The following is a 21,369-nucleotide window of genomic DNA, read 5'->3' as shown; positions in this document are numbered from 1 at the left end:
CGCCGTCCAAGCCCCGGGTTTTCGCGTGCTAGCCCCTGTGTCTACCCTTTATTTACATTTAGGTCCCTAGTTTTGTCCAGAACCCCCCTGTAGTCCAGTTTTTCTCGCAGATAGGTCCCTGGATCTTGTTTCAAGCGTAGATTTCGCGTCTTAGCTCCGTTTTAGGTGTTCTTTATGTCCACGCGATCATTGTAACGCGTAGAATAGTTCTAGGCCAGTTTTGTGTGCTGTTCTATTGTATTGGTGTACTGTTTTCTTAGAGTTTGCTATTATTTGTGCATGTGTGTATGTGTGGACTATGCTTGATGATCGTGAGTAGACGCGGAGCCTTTGGACGAGTACCAGGAACAGCCATCTTCCAAGCAGTTCGAGCAGCAGCCGGGAGAGTACGAGGAAGGCAAGTATAACATGAACATCCTATCACTTTTTAATACGATTTCATACTGCATTTTAATACTGTATGCCTATAAGGACTTTCCTAGCCACTTTATATCCTATATATATCCTTTGGGTTGCATTATGGTTAGTTGTGCTAGGTTGCTGCGCTATAACAAACTTGGTCCTTTTTAATTAAATTTGGTTATGGTCTTATGCAACTTAATCCTGAGCGTGGCCCTCTGTGCTGTGTGCTTGAGTGGCTCACGTCTCCGTAAAAGATGTTTTGTTAGAAACTTGGTTTAGGGAGCCAGCACGGTGCTTAGTGCTTGGTTGGCCACTCTCCATAAGGACCGGTTCATAGAGCGACTACCTGGGACAACCGCACAACCACAAGACTGGAATGGGACGGTCTTGACTTACTAATTAGGCCGTGTTGGTTCGGGAGTAACTTACCTGCGTGGGCAAGAGGGGTGGTAAGCTTCAATGGTCCCTGCTCCTCCGGCTTGGTCTGTGCTGTGTGTCTTGTACCCCCGGAGGTGGGCCCCATCGTTGCTGATCCAGAATACTTAGCGGTTACACCTTACCAACGTGATCCTTTGTAACGGTCTCGTAGTGTGCTTGCTAGCCATCTCACCTAAGGAAGTGTGATGAACAACTAGCGTAGCTCACGACTTGTGGGTAAAGTTGTGCAACCTCTCGAGAGTGTAAAACTGATATATCAGCTATGCTCACAGTCATGAGCGGCCCAGATCCTCCTTTCGATTAGTGGGGTTATCAACCTTTGATTAGGGAGATTTCCCCGGGTGGTTTTGGTTTGGTTGGTTTCTCAGTAGTTCTTAACTAATATTGATTAATTTCTTATGCAATATGGGTTTATGGTAATTCATCCACTTATAGTAAATAGTTTTAATAAAAATTTGCCAAGATTAAAAGCTACTGCAGTTGAGTCAGCTAACCCTAGAGCCTCATACTCGTGTTATACTTGTTGAGTACAAGTTGTGTACTCACACTTGCCTCTTCCTCTCTTCTGTTCTCTTTAGGATAACTTTGACTGCTGCTCAGTACCAGGCGACATGGAGGACTACATCGGCGGACTCGACGATTTCTAGGCGTTGTCTCCCAGTTGACGTCCCTGTGGCGCCCTGCTCTTCATGTACTTATTTTACGCTTTCGCATTCCTTGAACTGATTCTTGATTCAGTTGTAATAAAGACATTCGTTTTATAATTTATACGCTTTCATTCGTGACATGTGTTGTGATATCTTGATAATCTGTTGTATATATGCGTGACTTGATCCTGGCGCATATATGATTGCTCGATTTATGTTCTTATAAATCGGGTGTGATAGGCTGCGATGGTAGTGCTAGCAGCGTCGCCTGGTGCTGCGGTGTCGGCCGCAGTGGTGGAGTGTGTTGCCGCGGTGGAGACTGCCGCGCCTCCTCTGGCCTCCCCTGCGGCTGCAGGTGTTGTGACGAAGGAGGTGGAGCCTGGGAGCTGCTCTGCCCCCCTCTCGGCTCCGCCGTCTTCTGGCGCTTGGGGGCTGGCTCCCCCATGAAGGACCCGTTGCCGCGGCGGAGCCTCCATGACCCGGCCTCCTCCGCCTAGTTGCTTCGGGTAGTGGCCGCTCCCTGGGCCTTGTCATCCTTCCGGGTTGGGGTGGAGCCTACGTTGTGCTTGTGGCGGAGCTCCAGCTCCGGCTCCTTTCCTTTCCCCTTCCCGGCGGGGGCCAGACCTCCGTGGCTGGACCTACTGGGACCCTGGTCGGCGCGTTGCTGGCGGTCAGGCGAGGTACCGGGGATTTGGATCCCACGATTGGGGTCACGTCCCACCTGCCGCACCCCCAGGCCACCTCGTCAAGGGTCGGCATCGACGCCAGGACCGCCGACCTCATTGCCTGGTCCTCGCACAGGGCCTTGATTCCCCTCAGGAGCACCAGCGACTCCAGGGTGTATGTCTCGCCGGTCATTGCCCGGATTGAGGCCTCCAGCTCCGCGCGGGTCAGATTTGTGCTGGGCCCGCGCACGATCCTGCAGCAGTCATTCAACCCCGTGAACACGCAGGCCATCCTAGATCGCTGCTGCAAGGGTGCAATACGGTGCCTCAGGAAATCACCCAGCACCATCATGGACGTCAGGCCGCCCCTCGCCAGAGTTTTGACCTAGTTCAGGACCGGGCTGAGCTCCTCCGGCAGCGACGGCTTGGCCTTCCAGCTGCTGCGATCGCTGAGGGGCCCTTCCGTCTGTGGCTCCAGGCGGTCATTGGCATCAGTCATGGTGATGACCCAGCCGTCACGCCAGTCCTCCCACTTGGCGCTGGAGAAGGCGCTGATGTAGGAGCCGGCCATCCCTTGCCGGAGCTGGAAGTAGTAGGCACCAATCTCGCGCTTGCTCCTCCCTCACCCGACCAGGGCATAGAAACGCCTGAAGATCGCGACGCAGGGATGGACCCCCACGAACATCTCCATGAAGTGGGTGAAGACCACCACGAGGAGGACGGAGTGGGGGGTGAGGTGCTGGAGCTGAAGGCCGAACTCCTCCAGGAGCAGGAGGAAGAAGGAAGAGATCGGCGGCACCAGCCTGCACATGACGTACGAGTTGAAGAGGACGAACTCCCCCGCGACCAGGTCGTTGAGGGGAGTCGAGCCTGCCCGGATCTTCCCGATGAGCTCCGGCGTGGTCCAACCCAGGAGACGGCACACCGAGTCAAGCTGGCTCTCGCGCTGGAAGCGGCGGGGATGACGAAGAGAAGACATCATGAAGGTTGCTGCTTTGCGGGGACTCGGATCGAAAGGAGGCGGAGGGAGAAGAAATGCCGAGCGCAAAAAGTAGATCACAAATGTGCGTGCGGAGATGAACAGGCACTGCGGCATCTGGAGAAGGCAAGTGCGAAAAGGTAGCGGATCTCTGCGGCGCCTACCTTTAAGTAAAGCTGCTCACCTCTTCGAACTCTACGGCGACCGAGGAGAAGCCGAAGGGTTGCCTGCACCAGGCCCCCATCTCTCACCCTCTATGATCGGTGGGCCAAGGCCCTCCAATCAAAGGGGCGGTCGCTGGAGGTGGGGGGGAAAAGGCGGAATCCGAACCGCCAGTGCTACGGGACATGCTCGAATGAGACAAGAAGCTGAACCGTCTGGCGCGCAGAACGCGGACGGAGGATGACCCCTCAGAGATCCCGCTGGGGGGATTTGTCCTTCTTGCCCCTACTCAACGGGCACAAGCCTCCACCCGGCGCAACGCTGGGATATGGCCCCACCTGCGGGTTCGTTCCTCACCCGAGGTGGGCCCGGTGGCCTCTGTCGGTACATACAGATAGGGGTACCTCCTGCTAGGGTATCCACCTCCAAACCCTTAGCGCGCCGCTGCCGCCTCACAGGTAAGGGCGCGATGGTGTCTGGCTCCAGCGTGTACGCCAAGCGCATCGTGGTGGACATGCGCCACCACATGCTTGGCCGCCTTTCCTCGATCATCGCCAAGGAGCTGCTCAACGACCAGAAGGTCGTGGTAGTCCGCTGCGAGGAGATCTGCCTCTCCGTGGGCCTCGTCTGTCAGTAAGCCGTCTGATAGAGTGTCCAACCAGATGGGCGCAAGGCTATCCGTGACCTCGCCCTTGCCCTTTGGGTGACGAGGCGTACGGCCCGAGCCTGATAGCTGGGCTGATGGTCTCCGGACCTCCCCCCGTGCTCTTATAGGTCCAGTTCCTCCACGTACCCACAAGGGTAGGATGCTCGGGTCTGGCCTCCACAGGCCCGGACCCCCCGGCGGGGTCCGGCGCCGCCACATGTGGGAGCCAGACCCCTATGGGCCTGTCCATCTGGACTGGCCTCGGGGGCCCGGACCTCCCTTTCCCCCAGGAAGGGGTCCGGTGCCGCCACGTGCCGCCTCAAGTTGCCAAGGAGGCGACTGCAGGGCCAACCCTGCCACGTGCCCATGGCAGAAGGCCCTCCGTGGGACACCAGCCCAACTACCGCATTAAATACGGGTAGTTGGGCTGCATGTGCCCACGACAGGGCATGGCCTACCACTGACACACTGGGCAGGTATGTTGGCACCACGGTAAGCCCGTCTGTTTCCAAGGCGGCGCGTCGCATCACTGCACACTATACTCGGGCAGGCGGCATACAGTCAACTCACAGCGCCGCGCGTGTGAGCAAGGGGTGATGATGGTCTACTGCAGGAGAGCTGAGGCATGCGCTCCCACAGTGTACAGGGGGCGACGGCACGGTGGGTCAACGCAGCCCCTTCGCCTGTCAGAGGGTACTAGCCCAACAGTGACAGCACGTCTTCCACTGTGCGTAGCACTGACAGCAGGTACTGTGCCGGTAAGGCGGCACATGACCATATCCTGGCTGTAGATACGCACATCAACTTCTCGATGGAGAGGACTACAGGAAGGAGCTGGAGAGGAAGATCTCCATATCTCTGGTATTACAGGCTCCAGTCGGTGCATTATTTAATATATAGCCGGTCCCACCTGTCGGGGCCCCGCTCAGTGTATGCACTCCCCTTAGTCTATAAAAGGGAAAGCGCGCTCGTTAGAACACAAGGTTCTTGGAGACAGGTTCTCAAAAACTCAGAAGGTTCACAAGGTCCGGCGAGTTCTCTTGGACACACAGGACTCACAAGCTTTCTCAAGCAATACAACATACAAGTGGACGTAGGGTATTACGCTCCGGCGGCCCAAACCACTCTAAATCCATGTGCCTTTTCCGTATTCATCCACTCTTTGATCAAGCGTTCCTAAGTCTCCCCCCAAACTCATCCTAAACTAGGATTAGGCGGGTGCATTCCGCCATCCGGCTGGAGATTTCCTCCGACAAAAGCAATCGTAAAATCTGGATCATCTCCCTCTTGTGCCAATGAACTAGCATGTCCTTGCTTCTCAACCATCACCATTACATCTTGGGTGGATCGGTGAGCTCCCTGTCCAATGTTGATTTCCTATTTGCCAATACCTTCCTAGCCTAATATATACGATAACTAGCAACTATAGCAGTACATCAGTGAACCCTCCTCCTAGGGACTGTCCTTATAATTTAGTTGTATCCACCAATTGTACAACTACTATTTAATAGCAGCACTAATGTTTTATTCTAATGACTTAATAGAACTTATGTGGCTGTGAATCAATAATAAAATTTCCTAACGCATATGAATTATTTTATGCAGCAGGAACCTTCATCTTGAATGGATCACTTGGAAATCGTCGACACAAGGAAGTGCAATGCCTTTTGAGACAGATGTGCAGACTCCCACGCCTAAGATTGTTCATCACCCAACACTAGTTATGAACTATTTTTTATTCTGGAAAATATATTTGGCACTTTTACCAAATGATTGTATGGATGGCTTCATTTTATATTCATGGTGCCACAATCCGTATTTTGTTCTTTTTGGAAAAAATGATTCAACATCCAAATATATCAGCTACAATGTGCATTGTGAAATACCTGTCACCGTTTCAAAAAGAAATGCAATAATTCTAGTTCGTTGCATTGAGTTATTGCCACTATTGTATACCACAATCATTGCACAACAATTTCTTGCCATGGATGTTGAATGATGCTAAAGTACCTAGTAACCTTGGTAAATATTTTGTTGCAATATCTTTTCTTGCTTATAAATATTTTCCATTGCAAAAGCAACTTATTGCCACCATAGTTGAATGACGCCATAATACTAAATAACCTTGACCTATCTTCTGTTGCGACATATTTCCTTACCTCTAAACAATTTCTATTGCAAAACAAATTATTGCCACCAAACATGTATCCATGGCACTATACACTATTACCATAAAACAATTTGTGTGGCCATAACATCTATCACAACGTAAAATATGTGTCGCAATATATCCTATTGCCACCATGTTGGTCGTGGGCAAATACTATAAGCTTGTTTGGCTGGGCTCCTCCCGAGAGGCTCCTCTGGAGCAGCCGGAGCCCGAGCCCGGTAGAAGCTCTGCAAAATAGGACCTATATTGCTACGGTATCCATCAGTTGCATCTAAACACTGTATGAATTCCTAGTTACGTGGCAATATATGCTAATGCCACAACATAAAAACTTGCAATACTCTCTAATGCAACACTAGAGTGTGTGGCAATTACCATAATATTGCAACAAAACATAAAACATAAAAACCGTTGCAATGCACCTATTACAACAAAGTTTTTTGCAATAGCTGCCAACCAAACTAACATTAATGCAAATGCTACCTATTGCCACAATTTGAACCCTATTGCCACATTTTTTTCACACTTGTAATAGGCCATAAATCTAGTAGTGCTCGGACAAAATTTATCAGAGAAAGACCATCTAGAAAACATAAGAGACGAGAAGAACGAAAAAAAATTTGAGTCAAACATGTTATTTCACAAATACCTAGTAGTATCTGAAGAATGTCGAAAGCATCATAATGCAAAAGTGAAGTATATCTATAACAAGGCCATATAGAATAATGATCCGCACATACATACATGTCATCCATCTACTCAATTACATAAGTGATTACGAAACACTGGAATACCCGATACAAAACCGGGTCCAGTTAATCCTATAGGCCCAAAATTTACAGTACGTCAGGCTCTTCAAAATTGCAGAATTTCTGTTACGAATTCTTCTTCCCGTCAGAATGGGACACGCGGAGGTCAATTGACTGCAGCTGGTTCCTTAAATCCCCATTCTCTGCAATTAGACGGTCATACTCCATAAGTAAACCTTCAGATTGTTTCTGTAAAGCCACGGAATTCGCTTCCGCAGTTTTTAGTTCCTCTGTTTTCTTTTGTGACTGATCCTTGAGCATTTGCACTTGTTCCTTCAAACTTGCAATATCTTTCTGGTATACTTGAATCTCCTCCGCGCCTCCAAGTTTTGCTTCTTCTAATGTCCTGCTCTGTTTTGTTACAGCCTCCATGTTTTTCTTCATCGTTCTCAACTCTCTAATATAATGATGTAGCCTATCAATAATTAATCCAAGAAACAGAGAATATCCTGCAAGAAAAAGAGCAAGCATCTGAGATTTTGCTTATTATACAAAAAATCAAGTCTAGAAAGCTACATATAACATATTACTATAGTTCCAAAAATATGCATGACTGAAAACAGGGGAAACGTGTCTATTTATTTACTTTAAAGGGCAAGCAACTCCTTTCCCATGTTACATTACACATACAACCTATTCGTACAGCTCCTTAACAACCATATAATCAAAGGGCTCAAATATCTTGGGTCGTCACTCACTTTTGAATAAATGGGTCAAAAAATCTGGTTGGAACAAACTTGTACAAATGGGTTGTATGTGAAGCATATTATATCATGGGGTAGTAGTACAGAGGAAAGGATTAGTATGAACCTGAATCATTTGTTCTGTGAAGTGCCTCAGTGGGAATGCTAAGATGTGAATGGACCTCTTATTCACTAACAAGAAGCAACAATTTGTGCGGGTTTGTAATGCAAAACATTTTTTTGTATAACTAAAGCAATTGATAAATATACTGATCAATACAGCATGCTTTCCATATATTAGAGGAGGTACATAGGATGCTAAGATGACTGATCAATGAAAAAAGACTCGATAGTGAGTATTAGGGCTAAAATTTTACATATTCCTTCAGAAATATGTAAGTTGTAACCCATGTAACTTAAGGTTTATAGCCTTGTGAGTAATAAATATATTGAGAAAATATCTTGAGGAAAGGAAACAAAAGCCCTAGATAATATAATTACAGAACCCATTTCGCTATCCCTTCCACTTTCAAAAGGCAGCATGAAGCACAGATAAACATGTCACAAAGAGGCTGGTAAATCATAATGTAACCTGATCCAAAGTGCAGATATGATACAAGTATGCAATTAGTTTGACCTTTGGATTTACCAAGGAAAATAACATTGTTAATGGTATCGGCAACAAATATTAGGTAGCAAGTAAATGGACATTAGACATTTGTTTAGACTTTAGTGTATCAACAAGATAGCTATTTAGCATCCACAAGTAACCTACATGGCCAAACCATGAATTTGATAATTTACCCCCGATATTACTGCGAATCTGCTCTACATAAGTGCCCAGTCCATGTCCAGATGGTGTTCAGCGTATCCACAAATATATTTTTCATTGTAACTTCAGATGTGGCCTTGCAGCTTGACTACTTGAACAATGGATCTTAGTCACTCATTGCAACTTCAAAATGATAATAGTGAACCTTTACCAAATTCTAACTTGGTGTTATGAATCGAGAATATTATGACCACAGCTTTACAAGTACAAGTACAACTCCAGCGAATAATATCTAAATCAACAATCCCACTGGGCCACTGCAATAGCCTGCAATTAGCATTACACCAAGGATAATATAGCACTAGCAAACTAAACTTGGGTTTGTTTACTTCCGTGGCGAATAGCCAATTTTTCTCTTTCCTTGAGAAAAAGTGCCTGCAATTCTCTATGATGTATCCAGTCAATAATACCAAAACGAGACGCAATAATACGCGGAAATTACATATTTGATTTTATTATAACTTGCTGACAATCAAATTCGCCATTGGCACCGACAAATCCAGTAACATTGGCAGGAGTCGTAAGCGTCCTACCACGAGAACCACTCGTAATCCAATCATCCACGGACCGTTTTGTTGCCCCCCCTTCGGTTACCTTAGCAAACCTCAAATCGCGATCCACGGATTATTAATAAGCAAAAACAAGAGGGGAACATACCCATGAGCGACGCCTCGAGGAGGTGCCGGCTTGCGAGCACCTGGTCGGTGGGCGTGAGCTGCCCGAGCTCCCCCGCGCGGCGCCTCATCTTGGCGACGCTGTACCCGGAGGAGGCGAGGACGAGGAGCATGGTGGCGGCGACGGTCCTGGCCATGACGGGCCCGCGGCCGCGCTTGGCGCGGTCGAGGGCGAGCAGCGCCAGGCGGCGCGCGGGCGTGCGGAACAGCAGCGACAGCGCCACCGCCGCCTCCGCGGCCAGCAGCGCGAACAGCAGCTGGATCATCGCTGGGGGCGGGCGCCGATTCCCGGTGGCGTTGGGAGACTGGGCGGGGGAGGGGAGCAGCGCGCGCGCGGGCGGGCGAGGAGGGCGGGGATCCTGAGGAGAGGAGGGAAACGGGGGGAGGCAGCTAGCTAGAAAGGGCTAGGAGATCAGATCGATGGCCGTCAATCAAGGATGGTTTCTAGAAGCCCGTCGTTTGCCGCCGGTGTTGAAGTGGGTTGCGCAGTGGCGGTTGCAGGAGCAGCTGGATCTGGCAAGGCCATTTATTGGGGGTCGGGAAGCCGTTGGATTGGAGCTCCGCGTGTGTGGTTTGCTTACGCGCAAAGCACCGGCGGCCAGGCCGTGTGCGTGTGCGGCGAGCCGTGCCCCAAGGTTGCCGACGCGGCCGCCGCGGACGGGGCCATGTGTGCGTCGCCCGCCATGCGATGCGTTGGACGGTGGAGGAGGAGGAAGCCTCCGTTTGTCGATGGTAGGAGACCGAATTCGATGGGAACAGGAGCGAGCACGACCGCACAGAAGAGTTTCCAGGACTGGAACAAAATGGAACAGCTCGAGTGATAAACTCTTTTCTTTTGTTGGTCATCATCTCTACTCTCTAGCACGTGCACCCGCGATGTGGTGAAAAAACGAGGTTTCATTTTTCTCTGCTTATCAAACATCGATTTTGACACTATGCTTACAGATGGTCAATTGAAAAATACTGGCATCGCAGATTGTACATGTATTGATATCCAAGAAAGTGAATACTCTGTCTGTGCTAGAATATAGCTATGTTTAGTTTTTCTTAAATTAAATTTTTTAAGTTCTGACTATGGATATTAAAAAATCATAAAGATTGATAATATAAAAATGATATTAGTTGATTATAATGAAATCAACTATCATAGCATGTAATCTTTTCTATTTAAAATTAATTATTTTTCAAGATATTATTAGTCAAAGATAAAAATATTTAACTTTAATCAAATCTTAAAGTTGCTATATTTTGAAACGGATATAGAAAAATTACTTTGTCCAAAGGAAGGAAAATGATGGTTAAACCTAAACGGTAGTATTATTCATTATCGGATGCATGATACGTATGTGGACATTGATGCCGACCATTGTGATACAGAACGAGTTGAAGCATCGCGTGAACGGGACGATGAAATTATATCTCAAACCCCACTCACACCCTTGGTGTGTTTGGTTGAACCGTGACTTTTGAAAAAGTTGTCGTGGATCGTAGAATGTGGAAAAGCTGCTGCGAATTGTAGGTTGTGAAGAAGATCAAAAGTCGTTTGATTGAACAACTATGGCTTATTGGAAAAGTTGCTATCAGCGGGTTCCACGTGTCATCCGATCCCACCTGTCAATCTCTTCTCTCTCCCTTGTTTTTGGCAGAGCTCGCCTACGCCAGCGAAGGACCAGATGGTTGGCAGCGGCGTGCCACTACGAACATGCCGAAGTGGCATGCCAGCGACGTGGACCTCGGGCATGGGCGTGGATGTCCGTGGGAGCACGCCCTCGCGGACCATGCTGCGGAACACCTCGATGGCGGCGGCATGGTAGCCGTCCCGCGACGACGTTGTGCGCCTGCGTAGGGCAGCGTGGGGTGGACGGGAGCGAGCCTAAGTCTTCGAGTGCGACGGCGAGGAGGCGGAGGTGTGCGAGCGGCGGCGCGAGCAGCGGGAAGGAGGCGAGGTGGGCGTGGAGGTCGGGGAACGCGGCGAGGGAGGCGAGGTGGGCAGCGAGGGCGTGGTTGAGTGGGAGCCGCCGCGGCGACGCAGAGGGGAGCATGCGAAGAGAGAGAGCGTGGCCAAGTGATATCGGAGAAATCGACACCACCTCGACGATTTGTGTCCGTTTTTCCGGTCCCTGTCGGCAGAGGGCGGCGATGGAGGTCGGCGATAGAGGGCGGCGCGGGAGGCTGGTGGTGGACAGCGGTGCGGGAGGCAGCAGCGGCGGACGGGAATAGAAGGGAAAAATGTTCCAGTATCTTCATAACTAGTGGCAGCTGGGTAATGTTTTTGAACTTGCTCACCTCTATAGCATGTAAAAGCATGGGGAGCTGTTTTGAGTTTTGTACTACAAGAAAAGCAGCTTTAGCCCAAAGCATCTATAGATTCGCCACCTTTTTAGTTGGCTTTTACAAGAAGTAAAAGCAGGTTGGAAAGTCCAACCAAATACACATTAAGAGTGGCTTTAGAGGTGGCTTCTGCTTGTATTAGCCTCTGTCTTCACTCTTCAGGAAAAAAAGGGAGATAACTAGCACGCTCGTACTATGATCCAATCCGAACAATAGTCTGTTCTCACTGAAACAAAAGGTTCCACCGAAACTTTTAAGATTAACCACAAAATGGATTAATAATTACAGTAAAGGTCGACTCCGACCGGCTGGAGTGACACTGCTTGTTATTAATTTCACTAATGATTTTCAATTGCAGCCAAAAAGTAAAATAACTTAATTTGAAGAAAACAAATAATTTCATTGAAGTAACGAGACCCCAAATTAGTCCTCGTGTTATTCATCAAATGGATCTCTTATTAGTCTTCTTTCTCACATTCTAGGCTTTTTTTGCCTTTCAGTGGCGATGGTGACGTTGGTGCTACTTTGTAGGTTAAGTGCAGCTCGAGTTAGGAGAGGCGTGGAGGAATAGCTCTACCAGTGTGGATAACCGCCTCTACATGACTACATCTAAGCCAATTTTGTTTGCCGAGCTTTTAATCTTTTCTCCATCTTCATCAATAATATAAAAGTCGAAAAATTAAACTAATTCCTATCTAGATCAGATTCATCGTACCCTCACAGAGGTCTCACTTGCCACGCTGAAAGGTTTGATGAAAGAAGTGTAGACCTATATTTTTGGATGAAGAAAAATATTTCCACTCAAAACAAAACTTTATTCACTCAACCCGCCTAGTGTACACGACCTCTACTTTCCGTAAACATCCGCCAATCAAGTTTCCACTTTCCTTGTGTTGATGCCAATCAAGCATTCTCAGACACCAATCAATATTCCTCTTTCCTTTTAAGTGTTATCCTATATGCTAAACGATAAACAGTCGGTCACCCGCAGTTTAGCCCATTATTCGAGCAAAATGGCTATTTAAACGGTCAAAACAACCGATTAAACGGAAACGGTGTACCATTATGTAGCGTTTAAATGGTGTGTAATTGGGATAAACGACCGTGTTGCCGCAAAAATCGGACGGTGAATCTTGCGGAGCACGACACACTAAGGTCTGGGAGCTCTGCTTATCTCCAGTGCAGGTCCTGCAAATCAGTTTCAGGGCGTGCCAGTCAATTTGACCTACAATTGATAAGGAAAAAGAAATTTAATCAGTAAAACAATGAGGAACTATCGGCTAGGATTCCGAATTGTTCCAACAAATGTATTGGCCAGGACATCCGAAGCACAATACCGGGTATCGGCTACAAAGCTGATTTCGCGATGAAATAGGATTAAGAATAAAACCTCACAACTAAACACATGCATTTAATTAAGCTAAACTTATTATCATCTTTAGTCGGATCGAACCAAACCGAGACAACGCTAACAGTAGGGCAACAAAGTCGAACATAATTAACTGATGCATAGAATTTACGCTTATTGTTGAGCCTAGAATCGGCCAAGAAAGCCGATTGATACTACCGAACCACCACCATCATGCCACCGCAAACCAGTAAACAGATCCAGTCGATAAGACTGGACTTAGCATCATTAGTCAAGAATCGGACTTAACCGAGACAGCCTGAGATAACGACGACAAGTCTAACGAATTGTCCGGTCAGCTTACACGCAGCGAAAGATAAGATCATAGATGATCTGGTAGTAGAAGCAATAATCACATAATGAATCAACTATGAAATAACTGCATGAAAAGATTAGATAAAGTGATGTAGCATTGGCCCGATCTTCCGATATGTATGATAGATTCGATTGCTGGAGAACTCGACGTTGGCAATCCAGGCTTCTAATTAGACACGATTCAAACCCCTGCAACCATTACACCGCTGCTCCGTTGGTTATCAACCAAGCACAACTTGATTGGCTTGCCAAGAAGACTTTTCCCTGCAAGCGAATCGAAGAACACAAGTAAGAAAGGATAAGCACGCAATCTGAAATTGTAGATATATATGAAGCAAAAATGAATATGGGGTTCAAGTTCTGGACACAAAAGGACTAATCGCCATAGTAGTGTAGAACAAGAATGGGGCCGTGATTCACAGCAAAAGGACTCGACGTCATAGTTACAATGAAAGATATCTGTTTCTCGATGGAAAACTAGAACTAAACAAAATCCAAACCCTAATGTGGCGGCGGCTACTGCGTTTATACCCACGATGGAAAACTAGAACTAAACAAAATCCAAACCCTAATGTGGCGGCGGCTACTGCATTTATACCCAAGAAGGACGAAGTAAGGGTTGGGAAGATCAGGGGGGTGCCCACAACATTGGCTTACGGCCCGACACGATACAAAGGCTGTGAAAGCCCAAAAATGGTGATGTAGCACCTTATCGTGGACACACAGAATGATTCACGAATCTTCTAGAGGTGGGACAAGAACCAAAAGAAAGCTTTCGTTGTTAGCTTTCAACACATCAAAGAACACCTTGTTTCAATGTCATATGAGGGAGATGTGGCCAATTCCGTCCAGGGTGGTCTGCTGAATCCGAACTGACTACAGTGTCGAAGTTGATGACAACTTGTAACTTGGCGAAGGGCATGGCTCGTGTGTATCCACGTTGGTGATGTCCTCATCACAAAGCTGATGACCCGTTGACTACCACTTGATAAATTGTGAGATCTATTAAGAACTAGCAAGAGATCAAACGATGCAGCCTTGCAAGAACATGATATAAATAGATAACTTGTAGATTGAACTAAGCGAAACTGCAGCGATGCGCCGGTAGCTAAAGCCTAGAAAATCTGATAAATACGAACTTACCAACAAGCCGGAGATTGATTCGATGCAGCCCTATTTGCCGATCATTTTATCAGACCCGAGGCCACAGGACTACGCACATGGCGTACATATTCTAGGAGGATAAGGGATGTGACATGGCCCCACACTCTACACCAGTTGTAACTACTCGTATAGGAGTAGGACTAGTCGGAACAGAACGAAACTACCCGAGTATACTCGGGTAGGACTCCTAAGCTCGTATTTGGCTAGGATTTTCATGTAACCCTGTCCCCCTAGACTATATAAGGGCGGGCAGGGACCCCCTCCGGACAATCCACATCTAAGGCAATACAAACCACCACACAGGACGTAGGGTATTACGCATACTGCAGCCCGAACCTGTCTAAAGTTTTGTGTTCCTTTCACCTTTGAGTTCGCGATCTCGGCGACACCCTACCTACAATCTACCACCTCGGGGGTACCCCTCGGTGGGCTTGGAGGTTAAACACCGACAGCTGGCATGCCAGGTAGGGGTGTTCATCGAGCATCCACTGGCGAACTCGATGGCATCTTTCAACTTAACCAGCGTTGTGCTCGACAAGGGAACAACGTTGGCCTTCGGCTTCTGGATCTGTGTCGCCAACGGCTCAAGTGGCTTCAACAGCCATCTAGCCGACATGAGGGAGCCGACAGGAGGGGCTTTAACACAGTCATCTTGACAAGTTTGTCGACAACCTCAACGAGATGTTGCTCCCTGACCTAGCCAGGGAGGACGAGGAAGAGTCCATTTTCGACGCAATTTTGACTCGTACTGTACCAGGACTTCTCGGGTCGGATTCAATCCGGTCTGGGAGGGCGTACCCGATTCCTATTTGGCCTACGCAACATGGCTTCTGTCTACCAGGAGCCCATGCGATTCGAGTCCCTCTCCAATCTGGAGGAGGACTTGGATCGCCTGCTCAAGATCGGAGAAGGGGGAGCCACCGCTTGTCGAGAGGCCCCTGTCTTCGACAAGTACTCGAACTCGGATGATGACTCCAAACCCTTATTGGGCAGTCATCTGGGCCTGACTATAACATCAACGTCGCAAGGCCGGTTCGTGTACTGAAAAGGCATGGAGCTCTCTGAGCTACTCGTATATGACTCCCGCCTTGTGGCCTTCACACAAGAATTGCCTTTTCAAGAAGACAAGTCTCTCTCTTCCATCACTGAGGAGGGAGAAGATAAGTCTATCGGTGTTTTACCGCCACGCCCACTGAGGGATACCCCCGAGGTGGTGAATTTGTAGGTAGGGTGTCGCCGAGATCAGAAACTCGAAGGTGCAAGGAACACAAGGTTTAGACAGGTTCGGACCACAGAGAGCATAATACCCTACGTATTGTGTGGTTTGTGTTGCCTTAGGTGGTGATTGGGTGATCTCTTGGTAATCTATTGCATGAGGCACGAGTTGTCCCTCATGCTCCCTGCTTGAGGAGGGTCCCTATTTTCCCTTATATAGTCTGGGGGGACAGGGTTACATGGAAGTCCTAATTGGATACGAGCCCTAGAGTCCTTCCCGAGTACTTTTCGGGTGGTTTTCTACTGTATCCGACTAGTTTTACTACTGTATGAATAGTTCTACTAGGCTACGAGTAGTTACAATCAGTATAGGGCGTGGGCCATATCCCACCCCTTATCCTGTGAGATGTAGGCCATGTGCGCAATCCCGTATGCTCGGGTCTGGCAAGCCCCCGAGCTCTTCTAGTCGAGTACTGCAGGATTCTGAGTACTTTTGAAGGCATCTTCGAGTTCTCCCGAACACCATCTTCGTAGTCAAGTACTGCAGGATCTGAGGAGGCTTCGCGATCCAAGTCCCTCCCTGACTTGGAGGAGGACTTGGATCGCCTCTTCAAAATTCGAGATGAGAGAGCCATCGCGCGTCGCCCCCCCCCCCCCATTCTTGACTACGACTCGAACCCCAACGAAGAGTCGGCCACCTCGCCGACGTCCATCCTCGGCTTCTGGGTCTGCATCGCCGGCGAGGTGGTGGCTTCAACTACCACCTCGCTGAAACCAAGGGGCTGACGGCATGTGCTCCAGCATCCTGCCGGGACATCGACGACCTCGCCCAAGATCTCGGCGGAATTTGATTTTCCGATCTAATTGCAAACCGTGAGGATGAGTCTGGATCCAACCTGGCTCCTACTCATGATCGACTCGAATTCAGCCCATGTCACAACAACGACGCACCATCGCCGCCCACCTTGACGATGCGGCTAGACTTCAGCTAGCGTCGCAGCGCAGACGCGCTGCTGTCACCGGCTACGACTACTTCGACAAATCTGCATCGCCAAAGATTACTTCAACTACTCGTCTTGACTAGAAACTTGTCATGGACGAGCCTTAAACTACTTGGCGACTAGTTCTGCACGGTCAACAACTGGTCGGGATCAAATCCGACTAGTTGCTTCATCAACGAATCGTCGCGGCTCCATCGATGACTGCTGCGGTTTCATCGACAACCGTCCATGACTGGGCATGTTTCGACTACTCCGGCTACTTGTTTCGGCAAGAAAACTAGTCGGGAGTGGGCTTCACACCATCAACAACTAGTTGGAATCAACTCTGACTAGTCGGCTTTATCAACAAACTGTCACGGCTCCACTAACGGCCACTGCGGCTTGTCGACAATCGTCCACGAATCAAGCTAAGTCACTTATACCTTTTCCGACTTGTTCTTCACAGGCTCGGATACTTTTTGTGCAACGCGCATTCTCTTCACAGGCCATGTCATGCCTATTCCTGATTGCCTACACGGTCCGCCCTGCAACACGGGCAATCAGGTTACACTCTATAAGTGTGCTCCACGAGCGTTCTCTTTTTTTGCACAGCACCGACTACTGTAGTTTCCTCTCATCGGTTGCTACAATACCCAGGTAGCGTACGCTTATCATGACACCTTAACTTTTCTGTACGCCTATGCAACTACGCGGCCAAGCTCCCTGCGCAACAGTTTACGGTAATCAGGGATCAGGTGCCTAGAGTAACAGGCTACCTACCCGGTGTCATTATTAGACCCATCAAGAGTACAACGCGAGAAATTTTACATGCATTTTACAATGCTGGGATTTGCTCCCAACACGATATCATGTATATCATTTACAACATACTTTTATGTTTACCTTGCAAGGGACCTGATCTGGACCGTGCTGCTTGGCACGTCGGATTCAACTCAGACTAGTTGGCTTCATCAACAATCGCCCACGACTACTTCTACTTCGCGAGAATGCTTGACTACACCTCGCCAGATTTGACTCTGACTAGTTGCGCTCATCATCAGCCGTCGGCGACTACTAGACTTCATGAAGAATGCACGCTAACACGCTAGCGACTACTTTGACTTCTCATTTTGCCTACAACACCAGTCAGAGATGACTATGCGTGACGACATGCTGGCGACTACTTCGACTACTCGTTTCACCTACAAGCTAGTCAGAATCGACTCTGATTGGTGACACGCTAGCGACTACTTCAACTACTAGTCTCGTCTACAAAACTATTTGGAATCAACTCCAACTAGTCGGCTTAATCGACAGTTCAAGATCCAGAGGCAATTCGCCAAAACCTAGGCTTGGGGGCTGATGTCACCGACTACTAGGCATATCCTATGCGACTCATCTAGCTCCCAGGCTTGGAGGCTGGATATGACATGGCTCTTAGTAACGCAGGTTTGATTTGAGTGGTAATTTAGGGTGTTTTTTGGTGAAGTTATTTGTTTAATCATTTTTCAGGGAATGATTCTTGACAAAAGATGTTTTCAAATTTACTGAACCAATGAGCCCATCTTCACCATCAAATCATTACTATCATATATTGCATGCATTGATTCTTTGGATCCTTTATTCCAAAATATAGGGATTTGGATTCAAGGCTAGGGGGTTGCAGGACATGTATTATTAGCGACTTATTTTTCAAATTTGCTGGAAGATATGGACAGAAGACTCAAGAAGACAACTACTCAGGCCATGAGCACCTTACAGCCTCGATGCAGTCAAGGAAGTACTCGGAGGACATCTTCAAGATGAAGTTCGGGAGAACTCGAAGATGCCTTCAGAAGTACTCAGACGCCTGCAATACTCGGCTACGAAGAGCTCGGGGGCTTGTCAGATCCGGGTACACGGGACTGTACACGTGGCATACTTTTCGTAGGATAAGGGTTGGGATATGGCCTACGCCCTACATCTGTGTAACTACTCGTAGCCTAATAGAACTACTCCTACAGTAGTGAAACCAGTCGGATACAGTAGGAAACTACTAGAAAAATACTCGGGTGGAACTCTAGGGCATGTATCCGACTAGGACTTCCATGTAAACCTGTCCTCCCAAACTATATAAGGGCGGACAGGACCCCCTCCAGGGAAGAACCCAGCAATCCCTCAGGAAATCACCCAAGAGATCACACAATCATCATCAAAGTCAATACAAACCACACATGATATTGGGTATTACGCACTCAGTGGCCCGAACTTGTCTAAAACCTTGCGTTCCTTTGCACCTTCTAGTTCCTGATCTCGGTGACACCCTACCTACAAACTCACCACCTCGGGGATATCCCTCGATGGGCGTGGCGGTGTTGTCAGTCAAAACCCACCCGTGAGCAGCGAAAGGCAACACAAGGAGCCGGGAGGCTCCCGGGACTGCTGGTGGGCCTCGGTCCCTCGGTCAACGGCCCAGGATCTGGCACACGACCTGGCGTCTGGGTTGCTAGGCGTGCCACCTGACCTTGTACCTGATCAGGAAGGTGTAGAAGTGATTTCAGTTAGTTTCCTGCATGCACAGACACGTTTAAACATTAGTCTGAGCCGTGATCGGCTCATCGGGTGATTCCCGATATCGGCTGTAAGAGCCGATTGTCTTCCAGTATCAGATCGGATCTAAGTATTTAAACAAAGCGCATATATCCGATGGTAATAAAGACTTGCTCTGTAATTAATAAGCTAATCCAATCTACGACGGTTAAGCTCTCATTGCATAACCGGAATATCCTACGCGTAGCTAAGCCTAACAAATATGAAAGATAAGAGAATAACAACCTAAACAGAGGCCTAAAAATAAACAGAAAGCCGATTCCCAGAACGATCCCTCTTTAGGTTAATACAAAGCAACAAACATTCTGCTAGATTGTTTAACTCATTTGAAGGGCCTAATCATGCGGATATTAAACTAAATCTTCGATGAACAAAGACTAACCATAACAGATTGGATCTACTAATAAAAAATAGAGCAAGTTGCTGCCCTTACACCTGAGATCAGGCACGAGGATAGCTAAACGCTTACAGACAACAAGCAACGCATGAATATAGTATGAAAAGCCGATGCATCCCTATAAGCGTTAAGATAACTAGTGTTACTCGCCATCAACAAAGCTTCAGCACGAGAAACACAAAGGCAAGCAGGCAGGAACGATGCGTGATCGGGCCTGCACGGCACTTACCCGAGAGAAACCCTAGAACAGGGGTGGCGATGCACCGAGAGTTGTTTGTGAATGGTTGTTGTTTGTCTTTCATTCGTAGTCCAAGGTACATATTTATAGTCCGGAGACTTGCCTCTCTTAACCAATCCTGGCTATCTCTTTCTAAACTAATTTAAACGCACACACCTATCTAGATACATGGCCAATCCTGGCCTTGAAACGCCCGCATAGGGGCCGATTCGCAAGCCCACTACGATTATTCTTTGAGCCCATCTTGCTCGCAGCCCACCTTTTGGCCCATCTAAATTATGGCGATAACACATGCCCTCTGGTTTTAGCAATAATTCTTCCGAAACCATTTTTTTCTTTTTCATCGCCTCACCTCTTCGTCTTCCAAAATCCGTACACGCGTGCCGCTTCCACTTCCATAGGATGTGACTACTCTGCATCTAACTCCTTGGAAATTGTCACGGTGCCAATTCATATTCCACTCCATCTTTATAAATCTGCCCCCGGTAGTTTTCTTTTCACTCGTCCCCTTCCTTCAGCCATTAGCAACCGCACCTAATACAACCTTCCTTCTCTCGCAATGGCTTCTTCTTCCTCTGTGTCCTCCGCCATTTCCTTCGAGTCTGAATCCACTCGAGAAGCAACTCCAGAATATGACCCCATTGCCGCCTACGAGGCCTGCGCTCCTCTGCATTGGGATGCAGAGGAGTGGGACTTCCAGACTTGGTCAGAGGATGATGAATCCCTAACGGATGGTGAAGATCTCCATCTTCTCCTCGGCGGGGAGCTGGATGAAGATGACGAGGACGACGTGTCCTGGGAGGGGGACTTCTTCTCCTCGGAGGAAGAAGTCGATTCCTCATCAACCGAGGAGGACTCGGTGGCAAGAGGCTTCCTGCTTGGCGGGTCGTCGGAGGATGACGATGACAATGATGATGATGAAGAAGCCGAAGATAGAAGTGGGTTCAGCAGCGATAATGGCGGAGACAATGGCGGCAGCGATAGCAACGGCAGTGATGACGACAATGACGCCAGCATGGCTCGTCCGATCAAGCACCGCAGAGTCTCAGGCACCTACTAGTGGTAGATCGTAGGATTAAGCCGATGGATTGGCTCTAGGAGCAATCGGCTCCCCTTTTGTAATCATTTCCCCTTATAAATAAAATCCTTTTATTTTATACCACAACTTATCAAGAAATCGATTTCTTGGGAGCCGATGGCAACGCATCGGTCTTTTCCCTCAAAATGCCGATCCGGATCCGAGTCGAACCCTGACCTAATTCTATGTTTTGGTTAAATCCGGAACCTTCCCGAAACAGATCTCCAAAGATTCCTCAAATCCAAGTTACTCTCCAAAATCCCTGCTCATAAACCCAATCCCAAAGACCCAGACCAAAACCTTAGAGCACGAACTCGAAACTTGCACAGCAAACCCTAGATCCAGTTTCTAGGCTTTCGACCTTCATTGGGGTTTCAGATGGCGGAATCTTCGAATGCCAATGCGGGCGTCCTTGGTCTGAAGGTAAAACTCCGACCTTCGCTAATTTAATAAAATAATTATTCGATCCCTTGAAACATTAAATGATCTTTTCCGGTTATTTGGCTCTTATTGATTCTTCAGGTTTCAGATATTCTTTTGCCGCATC

At 48.1% G+C, this 21,369-nt stretch overlaps 1 protein-coding gene across 1 annotated transcript; it reads right to left on the bottom strand.

Moving 5' to 3' along the window:
- Positions 1-6,790: 6,790 nt before the first annotated feature.
- LOC112887659 lies at positions 6,791-9,750 on the bottom strand. Its single transcript, XM_025953897.1, has 2 exons — positions 9,091-9,750; positions 6,791-7,367 (listed from the first exon to the last, which is right to left on the bottom strand). The coding sequence occupies exons 1-2, from the start codon at positions 9,371-9,373 to the stop codon at positions 6,985-6,987; spliced, it is 666 nt and encodes a 221-aa protein (XP_025809682.1). The 5' UTR covers positions 9,374-9,750; the 3' UTR covers positions 6,791-6,984.
- Positions 9,751-21,369: the final 11,619 nt, after the last annotated feature.

The sequence above is a fragment of the Panicum hallii genome, chromosome 3 (genome assembly GCF_002211085.1).
Source record: "Panicum hallii strain FIL2 chromosome 3, PHallii_v3.1, whole genome shotgun sequence".
Classification (NCBI taxonomy): domain Eukaryota; kingdom Viridiplantae; phylum Streptophyta; class Magnoliopsida; order Poales; family Poaceae; genus Panicum; species Panicum hallii.
Note: the sequence above shows the minus strand (reverse complement) of the source record. Positions and strands in the feature narration are given on the sequence as shown.

Coding starts and splice junctions, on each gene's coding strand:
- LOC112887659 (XM_025953897.1), bottom strand. CDS start 9,373: ATGATCCAGCTGCTGTTCGCGCTGCTGGCCGCGGAGGCGGCGGTGGCG. Junction 7,368..9,090: donor CCTCGAGGCGTCGCTCATGG/GTATGTTCCCCT, acceptor TTTTTCTTGCAG/GATATTCTCTGTTTCTTGGA.